The 19692-nt window shown below is 41.0% G+C and overlaps 3 protein-coding genes across 4 annotated transcripts in view; 1 reads left to right on the top strand and 2 right to left on the bottom strand.

Moving 5' to 3' along the window:
- mgat4b (alpha-1,3-mannosyl-glycoprotein 4-beta-N-acetylglucosaminyltransferase B) overlaps positions 1 to 1946 on the bottom strand; it is a 237419-nt gene extending 235473 nt beyond the window's left edge. The window contains exon 1 of the mRNA XM_045723878.1: positions 1433 to 1946. Coding sequence (XP_045579834.1) covers positions 1433 to 1529 — 97 coding nt within the window. The 5' untranslated portion in view covers positions 1530 to 1946. The remainder of the gene's footprint in view (positions 1 to 1432) is intronic.
- A 10496-nt stretch (positions 1947 to 12442) lies between these two features.
- sqstm1 (sequestosome 1) lies at positions 12443 to 16416 on the top strand. The gene is made up of 3 exons (NM_001139753.1): positions 12443 to 12731; positions 13807 to 13828; positions 15802 to 16416. The coding sequence occupies exons 1-3, from the start codon at positions 12563 to 12565 to the stop codon at positions 15884 to 15886; spliced, it is 276 nt and encodes a 91-aa protein (NP_001133225.1). The 5' UTR covers positions 12443 to 12562; the 3' UTR covers positions 15887 to 16416.
- Positions 16417 to 16459: 43 nt separating this feature from the next.
- mrnip (MRN complex interacting protein) lies at positions 16460 to 19385 on the bottom strand. 2 transcript variants are annotated; one of them, XM_014211975.2, is made up of 7 exons: positions 19067 to 19385; positions 18892 to 18951; positions 18567 to 18673; positions 18148 to 18214; positions 17794 to 17927; positions 17362 to 17452; positions 16460 to 17287 (listed from the first exon to the last, which is right to left on the bottom strand). In XM_014211975.2, the coding sequence occupies exons 1-7, from the start codon at positions 19124 to 19126 to the stop codon at positions 16619 to 16621; spliced, it is 1188 nt and encodes a 395-aa protein (XP_014067450.1). In that variant the 5' UTR covers positions 19127 to 19385; the 3' UTR covers positions 16460 to 16618. The 2 variants fall into 2 exon arrangements, with proteins under 2 accessions (XP_014067450.1, XP_045579833.1); XM_045723877.1 differs by having other exon boundaries at positions 16460 to 17120; positions 19067 to 19384.
- Between the last annotated feature and the right edge of the window lie 307 nt (positions 19386 to 19692).

The raw sequence follows: 19692 nt of genomic DNA, 5'->3' as shown, positions 1-19692 counted from the left end.
ATAAGAATTTGTTCTTAACTGACTTGCCTAGTTAAATAAAGGTTAAAAAAAAAGCTCAGGGGCACACTGCACACACCCATCACAGTGAAGGTGCACTTCCATTGTGGTGCTAATCGTTTGTATTGGCTCCTGAGAAGAAGGGTCTGCAGGTTTTCTAAAGGGTCTATACGATCTGTGTGAAACCAACTAGAAATAGGCATGAGTCATGACCCTATCAAGTTTCTCCGAAATTTGGCACCAATGTCCAGGGAATTTGGCAGCTGCATCATAATAAGGACAACCGACTGAATTCCAGATCTACTGTAGTAATCGATTAGGAATTTTTCCTCACAACTTTTTTTTTTTTTTTTAAGACATTTGCATGATTTGTTTAAATCATTAATCATGCATTGGAGTTCCCAACAACATTGTGAGAGGCAGTGGCTTGAAAAGTCCCTCTTTATATGTATAGAGACTTAATCAAGTGTCTTCTGTGCAGAATTGGGTGACTAATTACCACTAAAAAGGAATATATTAATAGTTTGATTTTATTTGTGATATCCTCCCGTTGTTTATGCAACACTTGGCATGGACCAAAGGGGAGTGCAAGGCTCCCAACACTATTGGGGCTTGATGAAAGACCTGTGTGTGAACTGTCAATACATACTGTATACCAGACAGCACTTTGAGGGATTCTGGCTGCATTTACACAGGCAGCCCAATTCTGATCTTTTGCCCAATTATTGGCAAAAGATAAGATCGGCCAAAAGACCGCTTAGTGGCAAAAGATCAGAATTGGGCTGCCCTGTCAGCTGGGATGCCTGTGTAAACAGCAGCCTATCCGCCTAGGAACGGGCACGTCTGCTTGCCCAGCAACTTCAAAACATACAAAGCACCATACGTTCAAACCAAGGGGAAAAGATTCATCCTTAGCCTACATGCACTGGCACTTGAAGTTACATTTTTGCAAGTTCCTCACAAACATTGTATCAGCAATCATAATCTACAGCTACTTTGTTTCAATATTGTTGCTAGAGATGCGCACTTTGAGCAATCATCTGATTCATAATGTCAACATTATGTTCATACAGAGGAAAATATACCAAAATTACCCTGTCCATGCAGGCTGAGGAATATAAAGACGCATGTCTTGGGGGCCTTTAAAATGTATTTATCAACAATCTGTTCAATGTAGGCAAATGTTGCAAAATAAACGCATGACAAAAGGTAGAGGGGTCTGACTGGTGCCACCCGGTGAAAACAGACTTTTCCTCATGGTCGATGGATAACAGGAAATTGAAATGTCAAACACCAACACCAGAATCTTATTTCCAAACACAGCTACACGAGATCAGACCGATGTTTTGTGTAGTTCGTCTCCAACATCAGACGAAATCTACCAAATCGCCTCAACACTCCCCCGCCTCGTGGTGTGATATAGCAGCTACTTTACCTTTGGAGTTGCTGAATGCAGTGTACCAGGAGAGCGAAATGAGTCCGCATAAACCGAACAATACGACCGTTAGGAAGGTGCCATTTCGGAGCCTCATCTCCGGATCCCCGGGCTCATGTCCGAACTTGAGTGCGGGGGTATCTGGGCTCTCTCAGCTCGTTTGCTGCACTTCCAGTATAGAAATGCCTCTTCACGCCTGGCAGTCAGAGCGGAGGCTGAGTTTGTTATTGCGCGGCGCTCTGCTCTCGGGTTGACTACTCATTTGCACAAGCAGGGAGTGCTTGGGGAGGAGTTGCCAGAAAAGAGGAGGAGGAGGGGGGTGTTTTCTCTCTCTCTGATCCTTCTCGAGTCAGTGCGGACGGAGTGGTTAAGAGGCATGCCATGTAGTGTTGCGACTCTGCTAGTGGGCGTTGAAACGTGTGATGCAGCAGTTCCAGGTTTACCTTCATATCCGTTCATTAATTTTCAGATTTCGCTCATGGATTGAATGGCATATGTGCCGAGGTAGCCTACAACTGCTTCTCCATATTCGGATCCTGACGGGGTGCACAGTGCATCTTTACATTTCATTTGACTTCTGCTATAACATGGAAAGCAAACCATATTCCCAAATCCATAGAGTTATTTAACCTACATAGAACATTTGTCCAAAAGAAAAGATAAACTTAAATCAACGGTTTTTCGTAGGCCCATAATAACAATCAAATCAGTTAAATGGGATTCTGACTACCACTTCCATTTTAGGGCCAGCAGGAGCAGTGCATCTCTCTCCACACCTGACTGGAACACACCTGTTTTATAGGCTACACAAATTAGCAGTAGGGGCTGTAACACTGAGGTGGCAGCATCATGTTGTGGGGGTGCTTTGCTGCAGGAGGGACTGGTGTACTTCACAAAATAGATGGCATCATGAGGTAGGAAAATTATGTGGATATATTGGGTCTTTCAAATGGGTCTTCCAAATGGACAATGACCCCAAGCATACTTCCAAAGTTGTGGCAAAATGGCTTAAGGACAACCAAGTCAAGGTATTGGAGGGGCCATCACAAATTCCTGACCTCAATCCTATAGAACATTTGTGGGCAGAACTGAAAAAGCGTGTGCGAGCAAGGAGGCTTACAAACCTGACTCAGTTACACCAGCTCTGTCAGGAGGAATGGGCCAACATTCACCAAACTCATTGTGGGAAGCTTGTGGAAGGATACCTGAAACGTTTGACCCAAGTTAAACAATTTAAAGGCAATGCTACCAAATACTAATTGAGTGTATGTAAACTGCTAACCCAATGGGAATGTGATGAAAGAAAGAAATACTGAAATAAATCATTCTCTCTACTATTATTCTGACATTTCACATTCTTAAAATAAAGTGGTGATCCCAACTGACCTAAAACAGGGAATTTTTACTCAGATTAAATGTCAGGAATTGTGAAAAACAGAGTTTTTAAATGTACTTGGCTAAGGTGTATGTAAACTTCTGACTTCAACTGTACATCCAGCTGAGCTGAGTAACATCCAGCTCAGAGTTACATCCAGCATCTGGCTCTGAGTTACATCCAGCTGGATGTATCTCTGAGCTGGATGAAACACTTCAAAATAAGAGTCCCTCGATTTATCATTCCAATATAAAAATCCAGCGAGTTCCAATTTCAAAATAAAAGTCCCTCGATTTGTCATGTATGTATTTTTATGCATATTTTATTTCAGTTCAATAAAAATATAAAAACCCAGGGGGGAATGTCATAAAATTAATCAGTCAACTTAAACTCTGGACAATTTTAGTCTAGTTTTAGTCACAACCATTTGTCACATAATAGTTTTTCTATTAAATAATGAATATTTAGGTTACCTCAAACTTCCATCATGTGTACACTCAGATAGCTTTATCCAACTAGGTCTACTATCCTCTCATATACCTTAGTTGGCAACATTGATATTGTGACATATTGTTACCAATGCCAGCCATAATTAACCATATGGCTACAGCTTAAACAATTTACAGATCTGATTTTCTCCCCATCATAATCATCAAGGGGGGTAAATGGTTTCTTGAACAGGGGAGAATTTTCACTTTCCCTAAATGCCAGACGTATTACTGTATTCCTAAAAATCAACAAATAGTTTTTCCCATAGGAAAAAGCAACCGCAACTCGCATTTGTGGACCGCGGTGCAAGAGCTGCCTCACAGATGAATGAGCACATAGGAAAATAGAGCTTCTGATGTGATCAAATCGAAAATAGCCTACATGAAAGTAAGAGTGCGAGTAAACATTGTTTCTAGTTGAGGTTAGGTACAAGTCAAGTGTCCTGGGACTTGGGTTCGCACCAGTAAAAAAGATATAGTGACTGAAGTGACCGACTAGGGGCTGTCTTGGAGAGCCGGGCAGATCAGCTTAATCAAACGGTGTCATTTATTGTTGATGAAATTAATACTGTTTGTCTGAAACAAATTCCAGAAAGCTATTCCCAATCTCAGCCTCTTCCCTGGGTGAAACAGTGTGAGATCACACCAGATCTAAGAACCTGTATCGTACTGTATTACTAGGCAGAGCTCCCCATGCTCTAACTATCTCAGTCCATTAAACCTGGGGTGAGATAGTTCATCAACACACTTATCCTTCTACAGCTGTACATACATACATGCATCATACATACATACATACATACATACATACATACATACATACATACAGTACCAGTCAAAAGTTTGGACACACCTACTCATTCAAGCATTTTTCTTTATTTTTACTATTTTCTACATTATAGAATAATAGTGAAAACATCAAAACTATGAAATAACACATATGGAATCATGTAGTACCCTAATGTTTTATATTTTAGATTCTTCAAAGTAGCCACCCTTTGTCTTGATGACAGCTTTGCACACGCTTGGCATTCTCTCAACCAGCTTCATGAGGAAGGCTTTTCCAACAGTCTTGAAGGAGTTCCCGCATATGCTGAGCACTTGTTGGCTGCTTTTCCTTCACTCTACGATCCAACTCATCCCATACCATCTCAATTGGGCTGATGTCGGGTGATTGTAGAGGCCAGGTCATCTGATGCAGCACTCCATCACTCTCCTTCTTGGTAAAATACCCTTTACACAGCCTGGAGGTGTGTTGTGTCATTGTCCTGTTGAAAAACAAATGATAGTCCCACTAAGCGCAAACCAGATTGGATGGCGTATTGCTGCAGAATGGTAGCCATGGTAGCCATGCTGGTTAAGTTTGCCTTGAATTCTAAATAAATCACAGACAGTGTCACCAGCAAAGCACCCCCACACCATCACACCTCCATGCTTCATGGTGGGAACCACACATGCGAAGATCATCTGTTCACCTACTCTGCATCTCACAAAGACACGGCGTTTGGAACCAAAAATCTCAAATTTGGACTCATCAGATCAAAGGACAGATTTCCACCGGTCTAATGTCCATTGCTACGGTTTCTTGGCCCAAGCAAGTCTCTTATTATTATTGGTGTCCTTTAGTAGAGGTTTCTTTGCAGCAATTCGACCATGAAGGTCTGATTCACACAGTCTCCTCTGAACAGTTGTCGTTGAGATGTGTCTATTACTTGAACTCTGTGAAGCATTTATTTGGGCTACAATCTGAAGTGAAGTGCAGTTAACTCAAACAAACTTATCCTCTTCAGCAGAGGGAACTCTGGGTCTTCCTTTCCTGTGGCAGTCCTCATGAGAGCCAGTTTCATCATAGCGCTTGATGGTTTTTGCGACTGCACTTGGTGAAACTTTCAAAGTTCTTGAAATTTCCCGAATTGACTGACCTTTATGTCTTAAATTAATGATGGACTGTCGTTTCTCTTTGCTTATTTGAGCTGTTCTTTTCATAATATGAACTTTTACCAAATAGGGCTATCTTCTGTATACCTTGTCACAACACAATTGATTGGCTCAAACACATTAAGAAGGAAAGAAATTCCACAACTGTACTTTTAACAAGGCACACCTGTTAATTGAAATGCATTCCAGGTGACGACCTCATGAAGCTGGTTGAGAGAATGCCAAGAGTGTGCAAAACTGTCATCAAGGCAAAAGGTGGCTACTTTGAAAAATCCAAAATCTAAAATATATTTTGATTTAACACTTTTCTTTTGGTTTCTACATGATTCCATAAGTGTTCTTTCATAGTGTTGATGTTTTCACTGTCTACAACGTAGAAAATAGTAAAAATAAAGAAAAGGTGTGTCCACACTTTTGACTGGTACTGATATATATGCATGTAAACTTCCGACTTCAACTGTGTACATACATACATACATACATACATACATACATACATACATACATACATACATACATACATACATACATACATACATACATACATACATACATACATACAGTTGAAGTCGGAAGTTTACATACACTTAGGTTGGAGTCACTAAAACTCATTTTTCAACCACTCCACAAATTTCTTGTTAACAAACTATAGTTTTGGCAAGTCGGTTAGGACATCTACTTTGTCCATGACACAAGTCATTTTTCCAACAATTGTTTACAGACAGATTATTTCACTTATAATTCACTGTATCACAATTCCAGTGGATCAGAAGTTTACATACACTAACTTGACTGTGCCTTTAAAAAGCTTGGAAAATTCCTGAAAATGATGTCATGGTTTTAAAAGCTACTGATAGGCTAATTGACATCATTTGAGTCAATTGGAGGTGTACTGCTGGATGTATTTCAAGGCCTACATTCAAACTCAGTGCCTCTTTGCTTGACATCATGGGAAAATCAAAAGAAATCAGCCCCCCCCCCCCAAAAACAAAGTCTGTTTCATCCTTGGGAGCAATTTCCCAACGCCTGAAGGAACCACGTTCATCTGTACAAACAATAGTATGCAAGTATAAACACCATGGGACCACACAGCCGTCATACCGCTCAGGAAGGAAGAGTGAAGAGGCGACTTCGGGATGCTGGCCTTCTAGGCAGAGTTGCAAAGAAAAAGCCATATCTCAGACTGGCCAATAAAAATAAAAGATTAAGATGGGCCACAGACACTGGACAGTGGAACTCTGCCTGGAAGGCCATCATCCTGGAGTCACCTCTTCACTGTTGACGTTGAGACTGCTGTTTTGTGGGTACTATTTAATGGAGCTGCCAGTTGAGAACTTGTGAGGCGTCTGTTTCTCAAACTAGACACTCTAATGTACTTGTCCTCTTGCTCAGTTGTGCACCGGGGCCTTCTATTCTGGTTAGAGCCAGTTTGCACTGTTCTGTGAAGGGAGTAGTACACAGCGTTGAACCAGATCTTCAGTTTCTTGGCAATTTCTCGCATGGAATAGACTTAATTTCTCAGAACAAGAATAGACTGGCGAGTTTCAGAAGAAAGTTCTTTGTTTCTGGCCATTTTGAGCCTGTAATCGAACCCACAAATGCTGATGCTCCAGATACTCAACTAAGACTAGAAGAAGGCCAGTTTTATTGCTTCTTTAATCAGAACAACAGTTTTCAGCTGTGTTAACATAATTGCAGAAGGGTTTTCTAATGAACAATTTGCCTTTTAAAATGATAAACTTGGATTAGTTAACACAATGTGCCATTGGAACACAGGAGTGATGGTTGCTGATAATGGGCCTCTGTTCGCCTATGTAGATATTCCATTAAAAATCAGCCGTTTCCAGCTACAATAGTCATTTACAACATTAACGCTGTATTTCTGATCAATTTGATGTTATTTTAATGGACAAAAAGTGTTATTTTCTTTCAAAAACAAGGACATTTCTAAGTGACACCAAACTTTTGAACGATAGTGTATATAGTGCATTTGTAAAGTATTCAGACCCTTCCCATTTTCCACATTTTGTTACAGCCTTATTCTAAAATTGATGAAATATATTTTTTCTTCATCAATCTACACACAATGCCCATAACGATAAAGCAAAAAACAGGTTTTAGTAAAAAACAGAATTACCTTATTTACATAAGTATTCAGACCCTTCTCTATGAGACTCGAAATTGAGCTCATGTGCATCCTGTTTCCATTTATTATCCTTGAGATGTTTCTACAACTTGATTGGAGTCCACCTGTGGTAAATTCAATTGATTGGACATTATTTAGAAAGGAACACACCTGTCTATATAATGTCCGAGAGTTGACAGTGCATCTCAGAGCAAAAACCAAGCCATGAGGTTGACAGGATTGCGTTGAGGCACAGATCTGGGGAAGGGTACCAAAACTGTATTAGCAGACCAATATAGTGATATTTTTAGCGCAGGCAATTATTATTATTTTACTTTCTTCGTATCGACTAAGCCTGCAATTCATACCTCTTGTGTAGGTGGTGATAGTACTACTGTCAACTATTTAATGTTGAATTTTCAAAATGAGAATTGTGCAATAACAGGCAACTATCAAACAGTACACGTTGTCTATCCGCAACGTTGGCTAGGCCTAAATATTTTCGTTTTGATAAATGCGCCATTATAAAAATCGTGAATAATGTCTGCAAAGCAAATGTGGTTATTCCAATGAGAAAGAATAAACATCAATCATTTTGCACATTTGCCACAAATTGCCAGGGATAGGCTAAATGTACAAATGAAACATCTTTGTGAGGGAACTTCTAACAATTCTCAGCAATATCCTGCAATTACAACAGGTCCCTGGCATTCAATAATATTATATGCGTGCCATGTGGCAGGCCTTAGGTTCGTGGAGAAATGCTATCATCTAGCGGTGAAAGTAGAACTTTACGCATGCCACATAGTAGGCCTGTCGTGCGTGCGATCATCCCACCATTTACGACCAGAGACAATTACTCCCCAGAGTCCTAAAATAACCATAACAATGGATATAACATCATGATCATCATCTAGTTCAATCATAGAAATTTGCAACATTTCAATATATTCACATTCATAGGCTATTCTTAAAGTTATGGGCGTTTTCATTTGAGCATAATGGTAATAATGATTGATTCATTGGACACATTGAGTGACAATGAATAAGACTTAATCCAGATATTTAATGGTAGAGGTCCACGAATTATTATACAACATCGTCATCGGCCCATAAACAGATCTGATCTAGTGTCTATATCTGTTTCTAGAAGCATCCTGCGCTTTCTACGGATCACCAAACGCGCGGAAAAAATCCCTAGTTTAATTAATAAAGCGGTCATGGGACATGAGAATCAGGTGACGGAGCATCACCAAAAGGCAGGAAGTAAGGGTGAGACGAAAAGTATCGCTCTTTCACGGTTGTCACGAGTTACCACAGCCACAAAGTTAAAACCGGAAAGGCTATATTGTCAAAATTCATGAAAACACAAATGTGCCGTTTGGTCTTAATTTAAGGTTGGGCATAAGATTAGGTTTAGAATTAAATGGTAAGAAGATCCATTTTATAAATGGGCGTGGTTTAGCCATAATTACAACTTTGTGGCTGTGGTAACCAGTAACGACCATATTTTTATTAAGGCTAAACACCGTCTATTTCTAAAATTGATCTTCTTAAAATATGATTTTAAACCTTAACCACACTGCTAACCTTATGCCTACCCCTCACCTTAAATTAGGACCAAAAAGCACATTTTTGTTTTTATGAATTTCAACAATATAGGCAATTTGACTTTGTGGCTGGGATAATTAGTGACAACCCTCTGACCAGTAGGCAAGTCGTGCGTGCGTACACCCCACAATAAAGTTATGAGCATGGTCATTTGAGCATAATGGTAATAATTATAGATTCATTGGACAAATTGAGTGACAATGAACAAGACTTGTCAAAGCACAACACAATAGTCATACCACAACTAATGTAAACGAATAGTCTTGATGTCAGTAATCCAGATATTTAATGGTTAAGATCCATGAATTATGACAACATAGACATCGGCCCATAAACAGACTTGATCTAGTATCTATATCTGTTTCTAGAAGCATCCTGCGCTTTCTACGGATTACCAAACGCGCGAAAAAAAATCCCCAGTTTGATAATGCGGTCATGGGACATGAGAATCAGATGACGGAGCACCACCAAAAGGCAGAAAGTAAGGGTGAGACGAAATGTGTCGTTCTTTCACGGTTGTCACTAGTTATCACAGCCACAGAGTTGAAACTGTAGGCTATATTGTAAAAATTCATGAAAACAGACATGTGATGTTTGGTCTTAATTTAACGGTTAGGCATATGATTTGGTTTAAAATTAGATTTTAAGAAGATACATTTTATAAATGGGCGTGATTTAGCCATAATTACAACTTTGTGGCTGTGGTAACTAGTAACGACCATGAATTATGACAACATAGTCATTGGGCCATAAACAGATCTGATCTAGTGTCTATATCTGTTTCTAGAAGCATCCTGCGCTTTCTACGGATGACCAAATGAACATTTTTTTAAATTAATTTCTATAATATAGCCAATTTGGATATTGTGGGTGTGGTAATTCATGATTTTTTTGTTGTTGATTTTTTAAACATTTTATTTCACCTTTATTTAACCAGGTAGGCAAGTTGAGAACAAGTTCTCATTTACAATTCCGACCTGGCCAAGATAAAGCAAAGCAGTTCGACAACATACAAAACACAGAGTTACACATGGAGTAAAACAACATACAATCAATGATACAGTAGAAAAATAAGAATATATACAATGTGAGCAAATGATGTGAGATAAGGGAGGTAAAGGCAAAAAAAGGCCATGGTGGCAGAGTAAATACAGTATAGCAAGTAAAACACTGGAATGGTAGATTTGTTATTTGAAGAAAGTTCAAAGTTAAAATATAAATAATATGGTGCAAAGGAGAAAAATAAATAAAATAAATAAATACAGTAGGGGAAGAGGTAGTAGTTTGGGCTAAATTATAGATGGGCTATGTACAGGTGCAGTGATCTGTGAGCTGCTCTGACAGCTGGTGCTTAAAGCTAGTGAGGGAGATAAGTGTTTCCAGTTTCAGAGATTTTTGTAGTTCGTTCCACGCATTGGCAGCAGAGAACTGGAAGGAGAGACGACCAAAGGAGGAGTTGGCTTTAGGGGTGACCAGAGAGATATACCTGCTGGAGTGCGTGCTACAGGTGGGTGCTGCTATGGTGACCAGTGAGCGGAGATAAGGGGGGACTTTACCTAGCAGGGTCTTGTAGATGACCTGGAGCCAATGTGTTTGGCGACGATTATGAAGCGAAGGCCAGCCAACGAGAGCGTACAGGTCGCAGTGGTGGGTAGTATATGGGGCTTTGGTGACAAAACGGATGGTAACTCTCTTTCACCCAGATCACCAGACACACCACTTTGGTTGAATATGTTCTGAGCAATAAAGTGCATTGAACCATTGCCTGACACAACATATCACCTTGAAGGTGTAATAATCACAGGCCTATATTTGATCATTTTCCTATTGGCTGGGCTAGGTTGCCTAATGGGCAGATAGCCTAGTGCTTGGGCCAGTAACCGAAAGGTTGCCACATCAAATCCCCCAGCTGACAGGAATCTGTTGATCTGCCCCTGAACAAGACAGTTAATTTGTTCTTACCTGACTTGCCTAGTTAAATAAATAAAATACTGCACAATGATGAATAGGCCTCTTTAAACTAATATAATTTTTTATTGAACTAGGCAAATCAGTTAAGAACAAATTCCTATTTACAATGATGGCCTAGGAGCAGTGAGTTACCTGCCAGAATGACAGATTTTTACCTTGTCAGCTCGGGGATTCGATCTAGCAACCTTTCAGTTACTGACCCAATGCTCTAACCACTAGGCTACCTGCCTAATTGTGTCTAGCCTAGATGCTTTTAGTAGATGTATTGAAAATAATAGTGACATATTATCCTATTAAAACGTACATTAGCTCATGTCTTGGTTTAATAATGCTGTTTGTCAAAGTAGGCCAAATCAACTAACTTATTCTACACACAACACAAGTATAGGGCACATAGCTTTATAAGTTGGGCACATCTCCTTATAGCCTAGGTCTTTTAGGGCACTAGAACAAAGTGCATGGTCATGGTCTTTTTATTAGCCCACCTGCATACGAATTTACAATGTGGATACCTGCCTACAGTAGTCTAGCTCTCTGACTTAAGCCAAATATATTCCTCACAATTTTATATGACTAAATAGCAATAATAGAGTTGGTTCAGGCTATGTGAATCCAGTGTGGACTATTTTGACAGACTATAAATATCCGCAAACCCCCTCTTCAAATATCAAGTAGTAAACGAGGTCTTAATGTTTAAAGTCAAGTCTACAAGTCTAGAGCTCAGTCCAGTTAAATTATGGTCCAATGACGCTGATCTCACTCTACAACATGGTCTCAGAGCATTTCGTATTATTCTATATATAAATCCGAGGCATGTATGGGATGTATTAATTTGTGGATGTCTATCATCCATTTCGTATGATATGTTAGGAATTACAATTGGTACAATATGTTACGAATTTACAAAACATATGACATGTTAGAAATTCCAATTTGTTGTCGCTAACTTTAGGTAGGTGACTAACTCTAGCTAGCACTAGGGTTTAGGGGTTAAGGTTATGAGTTAGGTTAAAGGGTTAAGTTTAGGGGAATGGTTAGCTAACATGCTAAGTAGTAAGTAGGTGCTAAAATGCTAAAGTTGTCCGTGATGGGATTTGAACACACAACCTTTGGGTTGCTAGATGTTCCCGTTATTACAACCAACCACCCACCCTATCTTCTGTAACCATATCAAATGTAACATATAGTAATTAGAGTATTCCAGATTGACATTTATTATGTTACGTCTAGTCTATGAGACAAGTCTGCACGCGGGGAATTCCCGTATGGAAAGTGCCTTGTCATTCCTCGGCCTTCCATTTTACCCTTTGGCGTCGCGTCCCACCCATTTGTTTACATTACCTTGCCTTTTGCGCACAATAACAGAAGGCGAATAGAGCTTTGTCATTTTGGACCGTGGACTTCCCCCCCCGATGCCGCACGAAACCCTCGTGATTGGCTAGACCGACGTATAAATATTACACCAGCCGTCGTATTAAGGTTCATACGCGGAACTGTACCCAGAACAGCGAGACGCACTGACAGCGAGCTTACAGTGGAGCCGGCCTTTAACATTTTAACTGCGCAACAAATATTTTACAGCGAAAAATTGGGCTGAAAGTAAGTCGTGAGAAGACTCGACTATGTCTATGACCGTGAAAGCCTATCTCCTTGGGAAGGAACACATACCGAAAGAAATTCGTCGCTTTGCTGTCGACCAAGATGTTTCAACGAGTTTTGAGTATTTGAATCGAAAGGTTGTTGATGTTTTCTCAACACTGCGAAATGTCCCCTACCAAATGTTTTACAAAGGTAAGCCTATACTGTCAAGTGTTTCATTACAGGCCTATGGTACAGTGTTTTCGATCGTGTTATTGTCATCAATATTTCTGGCGGTAATTTTGTTGTAATATTCCATAACATCGCGCCCGACAAAGTAATTGCTAACTTAATTAGTAATTGCTAACTAAAGTTATTGCTAACTTTACTACCTAGTTTACTTGAGTAGGCCTATCAATTGATTAATGTCGTGTCATAGGCCTAGACCAAAGTGCGTCAATAAATTAAGTGAAATAATCTGCTGATTGAAAGTTTCAATAACAGGAGTGAGCTTGACGAATAACAGTATAGATCTCAAGATGACAATTTGTCTTTATGCACCAGAAAAAAATCTGGTAGAACTGGTACACAGAACATTATTGAAGTCTACATTTGACATTGCATTTCATAGTGAATGTCAGATCGAGAGTGAGCAGCAAATAGGCTGTTACATGTATGTCATATATGCAATGATGTATACCTGTTCTACTACATTTCTCTGAGATCGCTCTACTTGTAGGCCTACCATCAGTTCATAGTGGAATAACTTAGCAACAGATGGCATTAACACCCCCCCCTCCCAAAAAAAGATCAAATCCTGTAAGAGCTCTCCTCCCAAAAAGGGAATCAAAGTTGACCAATTACATACAGTAGTATTATTGACTAGTACCACATCACAAAATTGATGTTTTCCATATTGGGCATCAGGGTTGGGGTCAATTCCATTACAACTCAGTCAAACCAGGAAATTAATTGTTTTTCAATACATGACTTGAAATGAATGTATTGAAAACATTTGGGAATTTTCAATAACTGAACTGGAAATTGACATAGGTGTTGGTCTGAGCACAACACCTTTGTAACAACAGTATTCCCTTAACCTCTGTTTCAAATAAAATAAGCCAGTGAGGATAAGCTGTGGACAGATTTCCTTACTAGTGAACTCCTACTGCTATTATCTAATCATCTGGCCTAGATAAGGAGCTGACAGCAAACAATGGCTTGTGAAACACGTGAGGAGATCAGTGTGTGACAATGCATCGTCTTTTTTTGTTTACCTTGTACCCAGACGAGGACGGTGACATGATCGCCTTCTCCACCGACGATGAGCTCATCATGGGCCTCACCTGCATCAAGGACGACACCTTCCGCCTCTTCATCAAGGGTGAGTCTTTTGTGATCAAAGATGGTGCATTTTCAAATATAATATATAAAGATGAATCTGTCTGGTATTAAGTTTTTATTACCACTTATGACATAGCATTCTCATTGTTACTGAAACATTGTAGTTATTAATACCTACCCGCATATCCTTTTTTTCCCTTACAGAGAAGAAGGAGCACAGGCGTGAGTTCCCTGCTTTTGCCTTCCCGGGCGGTGTCCCTCCTTTCACCTTTCCCCCTCACCCTGGAGCACCCCATATGGGACCCCATGGCCCACCACCTCATGGTCATGGCCCTCACGCACCCCCCATGGTGCACCCCAACGTGACCTGTGATGAATGCGAGGGCCCGGTGGCGGGGACCCGTTTCAAGTGCACTGTGTGCTCAAACTACGACCTTTGCTCCTCGTGCCAGGCCAAGGGGCTCCACAAGGAGCACGTCCTCCTACCCATCTGGCACCCCTTCAACAACACATTCGAGGTGAGACACGTATGTTTATTGCTTATGTTTTAAAGTGAATATACTTGCAGATACACATCTGAGCAATTTAAAACTCCATTGGAACTGTTTTTTGGTCCAAAAACCTGAAGGGACATATCTATGTGTGGTTAGGGAGAGAAAAATGGCCTCTGTAGTTTTAATCTTGTTCTTCTACACAGTGGTTCCCTCGTGGGAAGTGGATGCGGAAGATGAGACACTGCATGTGGGCTCAGGCCCAAAGCCAAGCCCAGCCTGGTCCCTCTGGGTCCCAGCCTGGTTGTTCCCAGCCAGGCCAGGCGGCCCCCGAGGACAGTCAGCCATCCTCTGATGCCTCATCTGCTTCCTCCCAGCAGTCCCAGGCCAATATGGATTACCTGAAGAACATTGGAGAAGGGGTGGCAGCCATGCTTAGCCCACTGGGTAAGACCAAGTGAAAAGTGCCATATAATTTTTTTTAATCATTTATCAATCCATTATTAGAAATCTACTGACTACTCTAAATTTTAATGTACTGAAATTGCTTACTTACCTCCATGTTGCCTGCAGGTATCGATGTGGATATTGACGTGGAGCACGAGGGGAAGAGGACCAAGGTGACGACCCCACCTGGGTCAGGAGGCCACCCCGGTGCTCGGAGTGACAACGGGACAGGGAGGTCTGAGGGAGCAGGGGCGAACGAGGGAGACATGGAGGTGGACGAGCTGAGCAGCCTGGGGAGCGCCAGTGGTTTGGCTAAGGTATGACACACTGCTTTACAGCTTAATTACTTAATAATCAAAGTTAAAAAATCTGTTTCATTTTAATGAATGATACTTAATCACAGTTAATGGTGAAGAATAAAATTGCCTGTCAGAGGTGGTATGTGTTGTTAAATATTGTATCTCTATGTGCAGGGTGGTAAAGACGCCGGGGGCAGTGGTGACGAGGAATGGACTCACGTGACCTCCAAGGAGGTGGACCCCTCTACAGGAGAGCTCCAGTCTCTCAGGGTGGGTGAGGAGGGCTCACTGGAAGCCCTAGGGTCCCTCACCCCTTCCCAGGGTCCCTCACAGGAACCTCTGAAGTCCCTCACTCTCGCTGAGGCCGCAGCCTACCCCCACTTGCCTCAAGGTACGATAGTTTTAGAATTCTCATATCCTCCATCCCAAGTATTAATTATAGTGATTCCTTATCTTCCTTGCTAGTAGTAACCACTTCAGTCAGTGGTAGTTATATCCTGAGTTGTGGCTTCAGTTAGGAATGTGTCAGTTGTGACTTTAGCTCATGGTTCTTATATCCCTGGTACAGTAGTATTGACTAGTAGAAGTTACTTACATCAGATTGACCCTCCACTGTGTCCAGATGCAGACCCACGCCTGGTGGAGTCGCTGTCCCAGATGCTATCCATGGGCTTCACAGATGAGGGTGGCTGGCTCACCCGTCTTCTCCACACCAAGGACTGCGACGTCGGGGCCGCCCTGGACACCATCCACTACTCCAAACCCCCCCAGAAGTAAAGGGGCCTAAACAAATAACCCTGAGGCACACCACTCCTCCATCCCCCTATCATAGCCATTTCACCAATACTGCCTTCTCTTTCTGTCCCTCTAATCTAATTCACATCTCTCTGGCAATTAGTACCTCAAGCAATAATTGTCTATTAGATCTGAATATGTAATGGTAAATCTCTTGCTATTTTAAGATATCTATTGTACTGACACTTAAGTATAAAGGATTTACTAATCCGGTATTTATCTTAATGATAATTATGACTTTCTATAACCGTTTAACTCAGCGTTAACATATACATGTGTTCATTTTTAAATTGGATTGAAAGGAGTAAAATGTTCACCAACATATAGAATATTAACTCAAGAGCAAGTACCATGCAAGTTGTCGATTAATCAAGTTACGGTTCTTACACTTATTATTGCCAGACGTATAGTCTGTCGTGTCTATTATCGGTGTCATCAGATTCAAGTGAAGGGTGTGAATCATGACTGTCTAACTGAAAACATTTCTCCTCCTGTCAAGACCAAATAAAATACTTCTGCAAAGAAACTGTATTGTCATTGGATTTTCATACTGTCTCATTAAATGCATAGTTTAATAATTTATTGCAACCATGAACTATTAGACAAAATCCAGAGATTAATGGGTTAAACGTTAATTACAAAACATTCAGACTTGTTTACAGCGTAGACTACTAGGCCACTTCGTATATAGATGCACAAAAAAAGAGCAACCATTACATGGCTTTTAAAAAGTGTCATCAAAGTCATCATCTGTGTAGAACAGGGTCCCCAGAGAGAGGGTGGGGCATGGGTGCTTGGTGGGCGGGGTCTGATAACAGACTGGTGCTTCGCTCTCAGGTAAAGTCATATGGGCAGGACCTCCTTTGCTATAGGCTGCCTGCCCAAATCCACAATGGGGGATAGTTGACTTCAGCCTATCAAATGTCTTCCTGGTGCTCTTCCCCAGAAAACCACTACCCCCACCTAGCCCAGCCAATTTGGAAATGCCACTACAGGCCGGTTGTCCAAAAGGGGCTTTTATATAGTTCTGGTGTTTGAGCACCACATTAGGAACATTTGAGAACATTGAACCAGGGGTTTGAAACTCATCCATATGCATTGTACTACCACTCCAGTTGGTCTCATCTTCCTCAGGAGAGGCAGTTAGGAACTGAGCCCATTTGGAGGTCTGTGACACTGCAGTACCCGAGGATCCAGAAGGTTGCGAGGTCATCGCTGTATTTGCTCTGTAGGGGAGTGAGGTTGAAGAGAGTTTGCTGCTGGTAGTTGAGGGTGGTTCAATTACAGTAGGGGGTTTGCTGTAAGCTGGGACTGGTGGTCTGTAGGGAGCTGACTGTTTGGCCCCTGTACAGTGGTCTCCCAATGAGCTGGGGGGTCTGTTGTGTTGTGGCAGCTGTGGTAAAAAGCATATTAGTTAGTACAGACTGCTTGGACATGTGCTAGTATGAATTAGCTTTAGCTGCTTACATTAGCCGACTTCCCTTTCATCCTCCAGCCTTGTGTAGGAGGCATGGTGTCCTCTTCTCCACTGTGATATCCTCTACCTCTCTTCCTTTTTCTGTTGGGCCACATTAATAATCCATGCTGTCACAAATACCTATGCTCAATCTAAACACAGATTCTGTCATAGAGAAGGGTTAGAATTTATTTTAATGAAAATAAACAATCACATTAAAGAGGACTGAATAGTCAACTTTGACAATGATGAGTGGTGCTGTTGGATCAGTGTTTTAGAATGGTGGCCAATTGATCCTCAGATGACCCTGTCAAATGACACTGGCGTTATTGAGAATCAGGAGGGTGTAGACAACAGTGGGGATGACATGTAGGCCACTGTTTAGGCACAAACTTGTACAGGCATAACAAAAATAATTAGCCTGACATGAGTCATGGGCATACCTGACATTTATGTTGCCTTGGAGATGGTTTCTGTCCATGTAAACATTCTCCTCTTCCTCAGCCTCTTCTTGACCCGCACCTTCATCGCTCGTCTGCAGGTATTTACTCCAGCGACTCCCATTAGCCTCTTCTGCCTACAGGAATACAATTATTCATTTACCGGTCTTTTGAATGATAAACAATGTTTTCTTATGATACTCAATGGACAACATGGATTATTGGTTAGGGCTGCTGCCCTAAAACTGCATGTTCAGTTTGTGCCCAACTGCCTATGCCTACATTCAATTGACTGTGTCAAATACATTTGTTTGTGTCCCAAAAAAGTGATGAGCAATAACAATGGTGGGAACTCACATTCTGGTCACAACACTCCTGAGCTTTTTCTACAACCTCTTCTTCAGCCATATCATCCACCTCCTCCCTATCACAAATAATAAAGAAAGAGACATAGCATGATATAGTTCATTTAAGCACACATTTTGCACCTCACCTGGAAGTTAAGCTAGCGGGAAATGACATACAGGGGATACCTGGATCCTAGTCTTCTCACACCACACAACACCCAAACAGGGGTGGCAGTGCATACAGATAAATACATTCCACAGTAATAATCTTTTGACTTCCATTTCTGCCTAGGCCTATTTAAATTCAGTAATGCAAATCATAGGGCTGAAATGGGATGCTCTGTACACTGCTTGCTTCCCGTCAGGGTGTAGACAGTGGTGAGAGTGATGCTATTTTTTCCTCCAACATTTCAATATCAGAAGAGTTACCATCGTGACCAGGCTTTCTGGTCCTGCTCTTCAAGTAGCTCTCCACGCCTGGCATTGACCTTCTGAACATGACGTCTGCAATCCACTCCAGAGCCACGCCCAAACTCCTGGAAATGTTACATGACAGACACTTTGGCCTTGTTCGAGTACATCAAAACCGTGATTTATCATAGTTAAGTTGTGACTGACTTACAAATAATGAGTCATTATTTATGAGTCACTCACCGGCTGCAATGTCGAACAAGCCCATTATATATAAAGTATTTGTAAAATATATTTTACAAATACTTTACTTGTGGTTCGAACAAATCATTAGCTGGCTTACCTTAATGACCGACTGCTTTTCCCCACACAGCTTGCAGTTCCATTTTTTGCTCTTTTTAACCTGCAATTAAGCGCGCAAATATGTTTACACATGCAACGCAAGTTTGAAGATAGCTAGCTAACAGGTTAGCAACATTGCTAACTAGAAACTCCTACAACTAGCAAACTTAAGTTACCTGTTGCACTTGGTAGGTTTGGCAAGAACAACATCTTAGGACATGAAATTCCTGAACCATGTTCCTTGTTTTAGTTGTAGCAGCTAGCTAAAAACGACTAGTTTGAGATTTTGCCGGGAATGTTTTGAAAAACTGTCGAATGAGGAAACAGGAAACGTGACGTCATACGTCAAGTACCACAGAAAATCTAATTGTATTGGTCACGTACACGTCTTTAGCAGATGTTATTGCTGGTGTAGCGAAATGTTTTAATTCCTAGTTCCAACCGTGCAGTAGTACATAGGAGCTAGAAGCAGAACTACCATATGTCGGCGCCATCTTATTGAAGCAGAACACAATCAAATATATTGAGCGCCCTCTGGCATTGGCTAAGTGCAGAGTTATTAAATGGACGCAAGCATGAAGATATAGTACTATGTTGTTCAATTAAGCAGTAAGGCCCTTAGCCATGGTATATTTGCCATATGCCACAAACCCCCGAGTAGCCTTATTGCTATTATAAACTGGTTACCAACGTAATTAGAGCAGTAAAAATATGTTTTGTCATATACATTGTATAATGTACAATAATTGGATTAAGAGTGGTCAATCTTCTGTCTGCAGAGCTAAAAACACTATTAATATAC

This window comes from Salmo salar, chromosome ssa09 (genome assembly GCF_905237065.1).
Source record: "Salmo salar chromosome ssa09, Ssal_v3.1, whole genome shotgun sequence".
Lineage (NCBI taxonomy): Eukaryota > Metazoa > Chordata > Actinopteri > Salmoniformes > Salmonidae > Salmo > Salmo salar.
Note: the sequence above shows the minus strand (reverse complement) of the source record. Positions and strands in the feature narration are given on the sequence as shown.

Bases quoted from the DNA above. Each gene is read 5' to 3' on its own strand.
- sqstm1 (NM_001139753.1), top strand. From the start codon at position 12,563: ATGTCTATGACCGTGAAAGCCTATCTCCTTGGGAAGGAACACATACCG. The intron at 12,732-13,806 runs GTAAGCCTATAC...CCTTGTACCCAG, and splicing joins CTACCAAATGTTTTACAAAG to ACGAGGACGGTGACATGATC. The intron at 13,829-15,801 runs CTTCTCCACCGA...TGGCTCACCCGT, and splicing joins GAGGACGGTGACATGATCGC to CTTCTCCACACCAAGGACTG.
- mrnip (XM_014211975.2), bottom strand. From the start codon at position 19,126: ATGGTTCAGGAATTTCATGTCCTAAGATGTTGTTCTTGCCAAACCTAC. The intron at 18,674-18,891 runs GTAAGCCAGCTA...TAACATTTCCAG, and splicing joins AAAAGCAGTCGGTCATTAAG to GAGTTTGGGCGTGGCTCTGG. The intron at 18,215-18,566 runs GTAACTCTTCTG...TATTTGTGATAG, and splicing joins CAGAAAGCCTGGTCACGATG to GGAGGAGGTGGATGATATGG.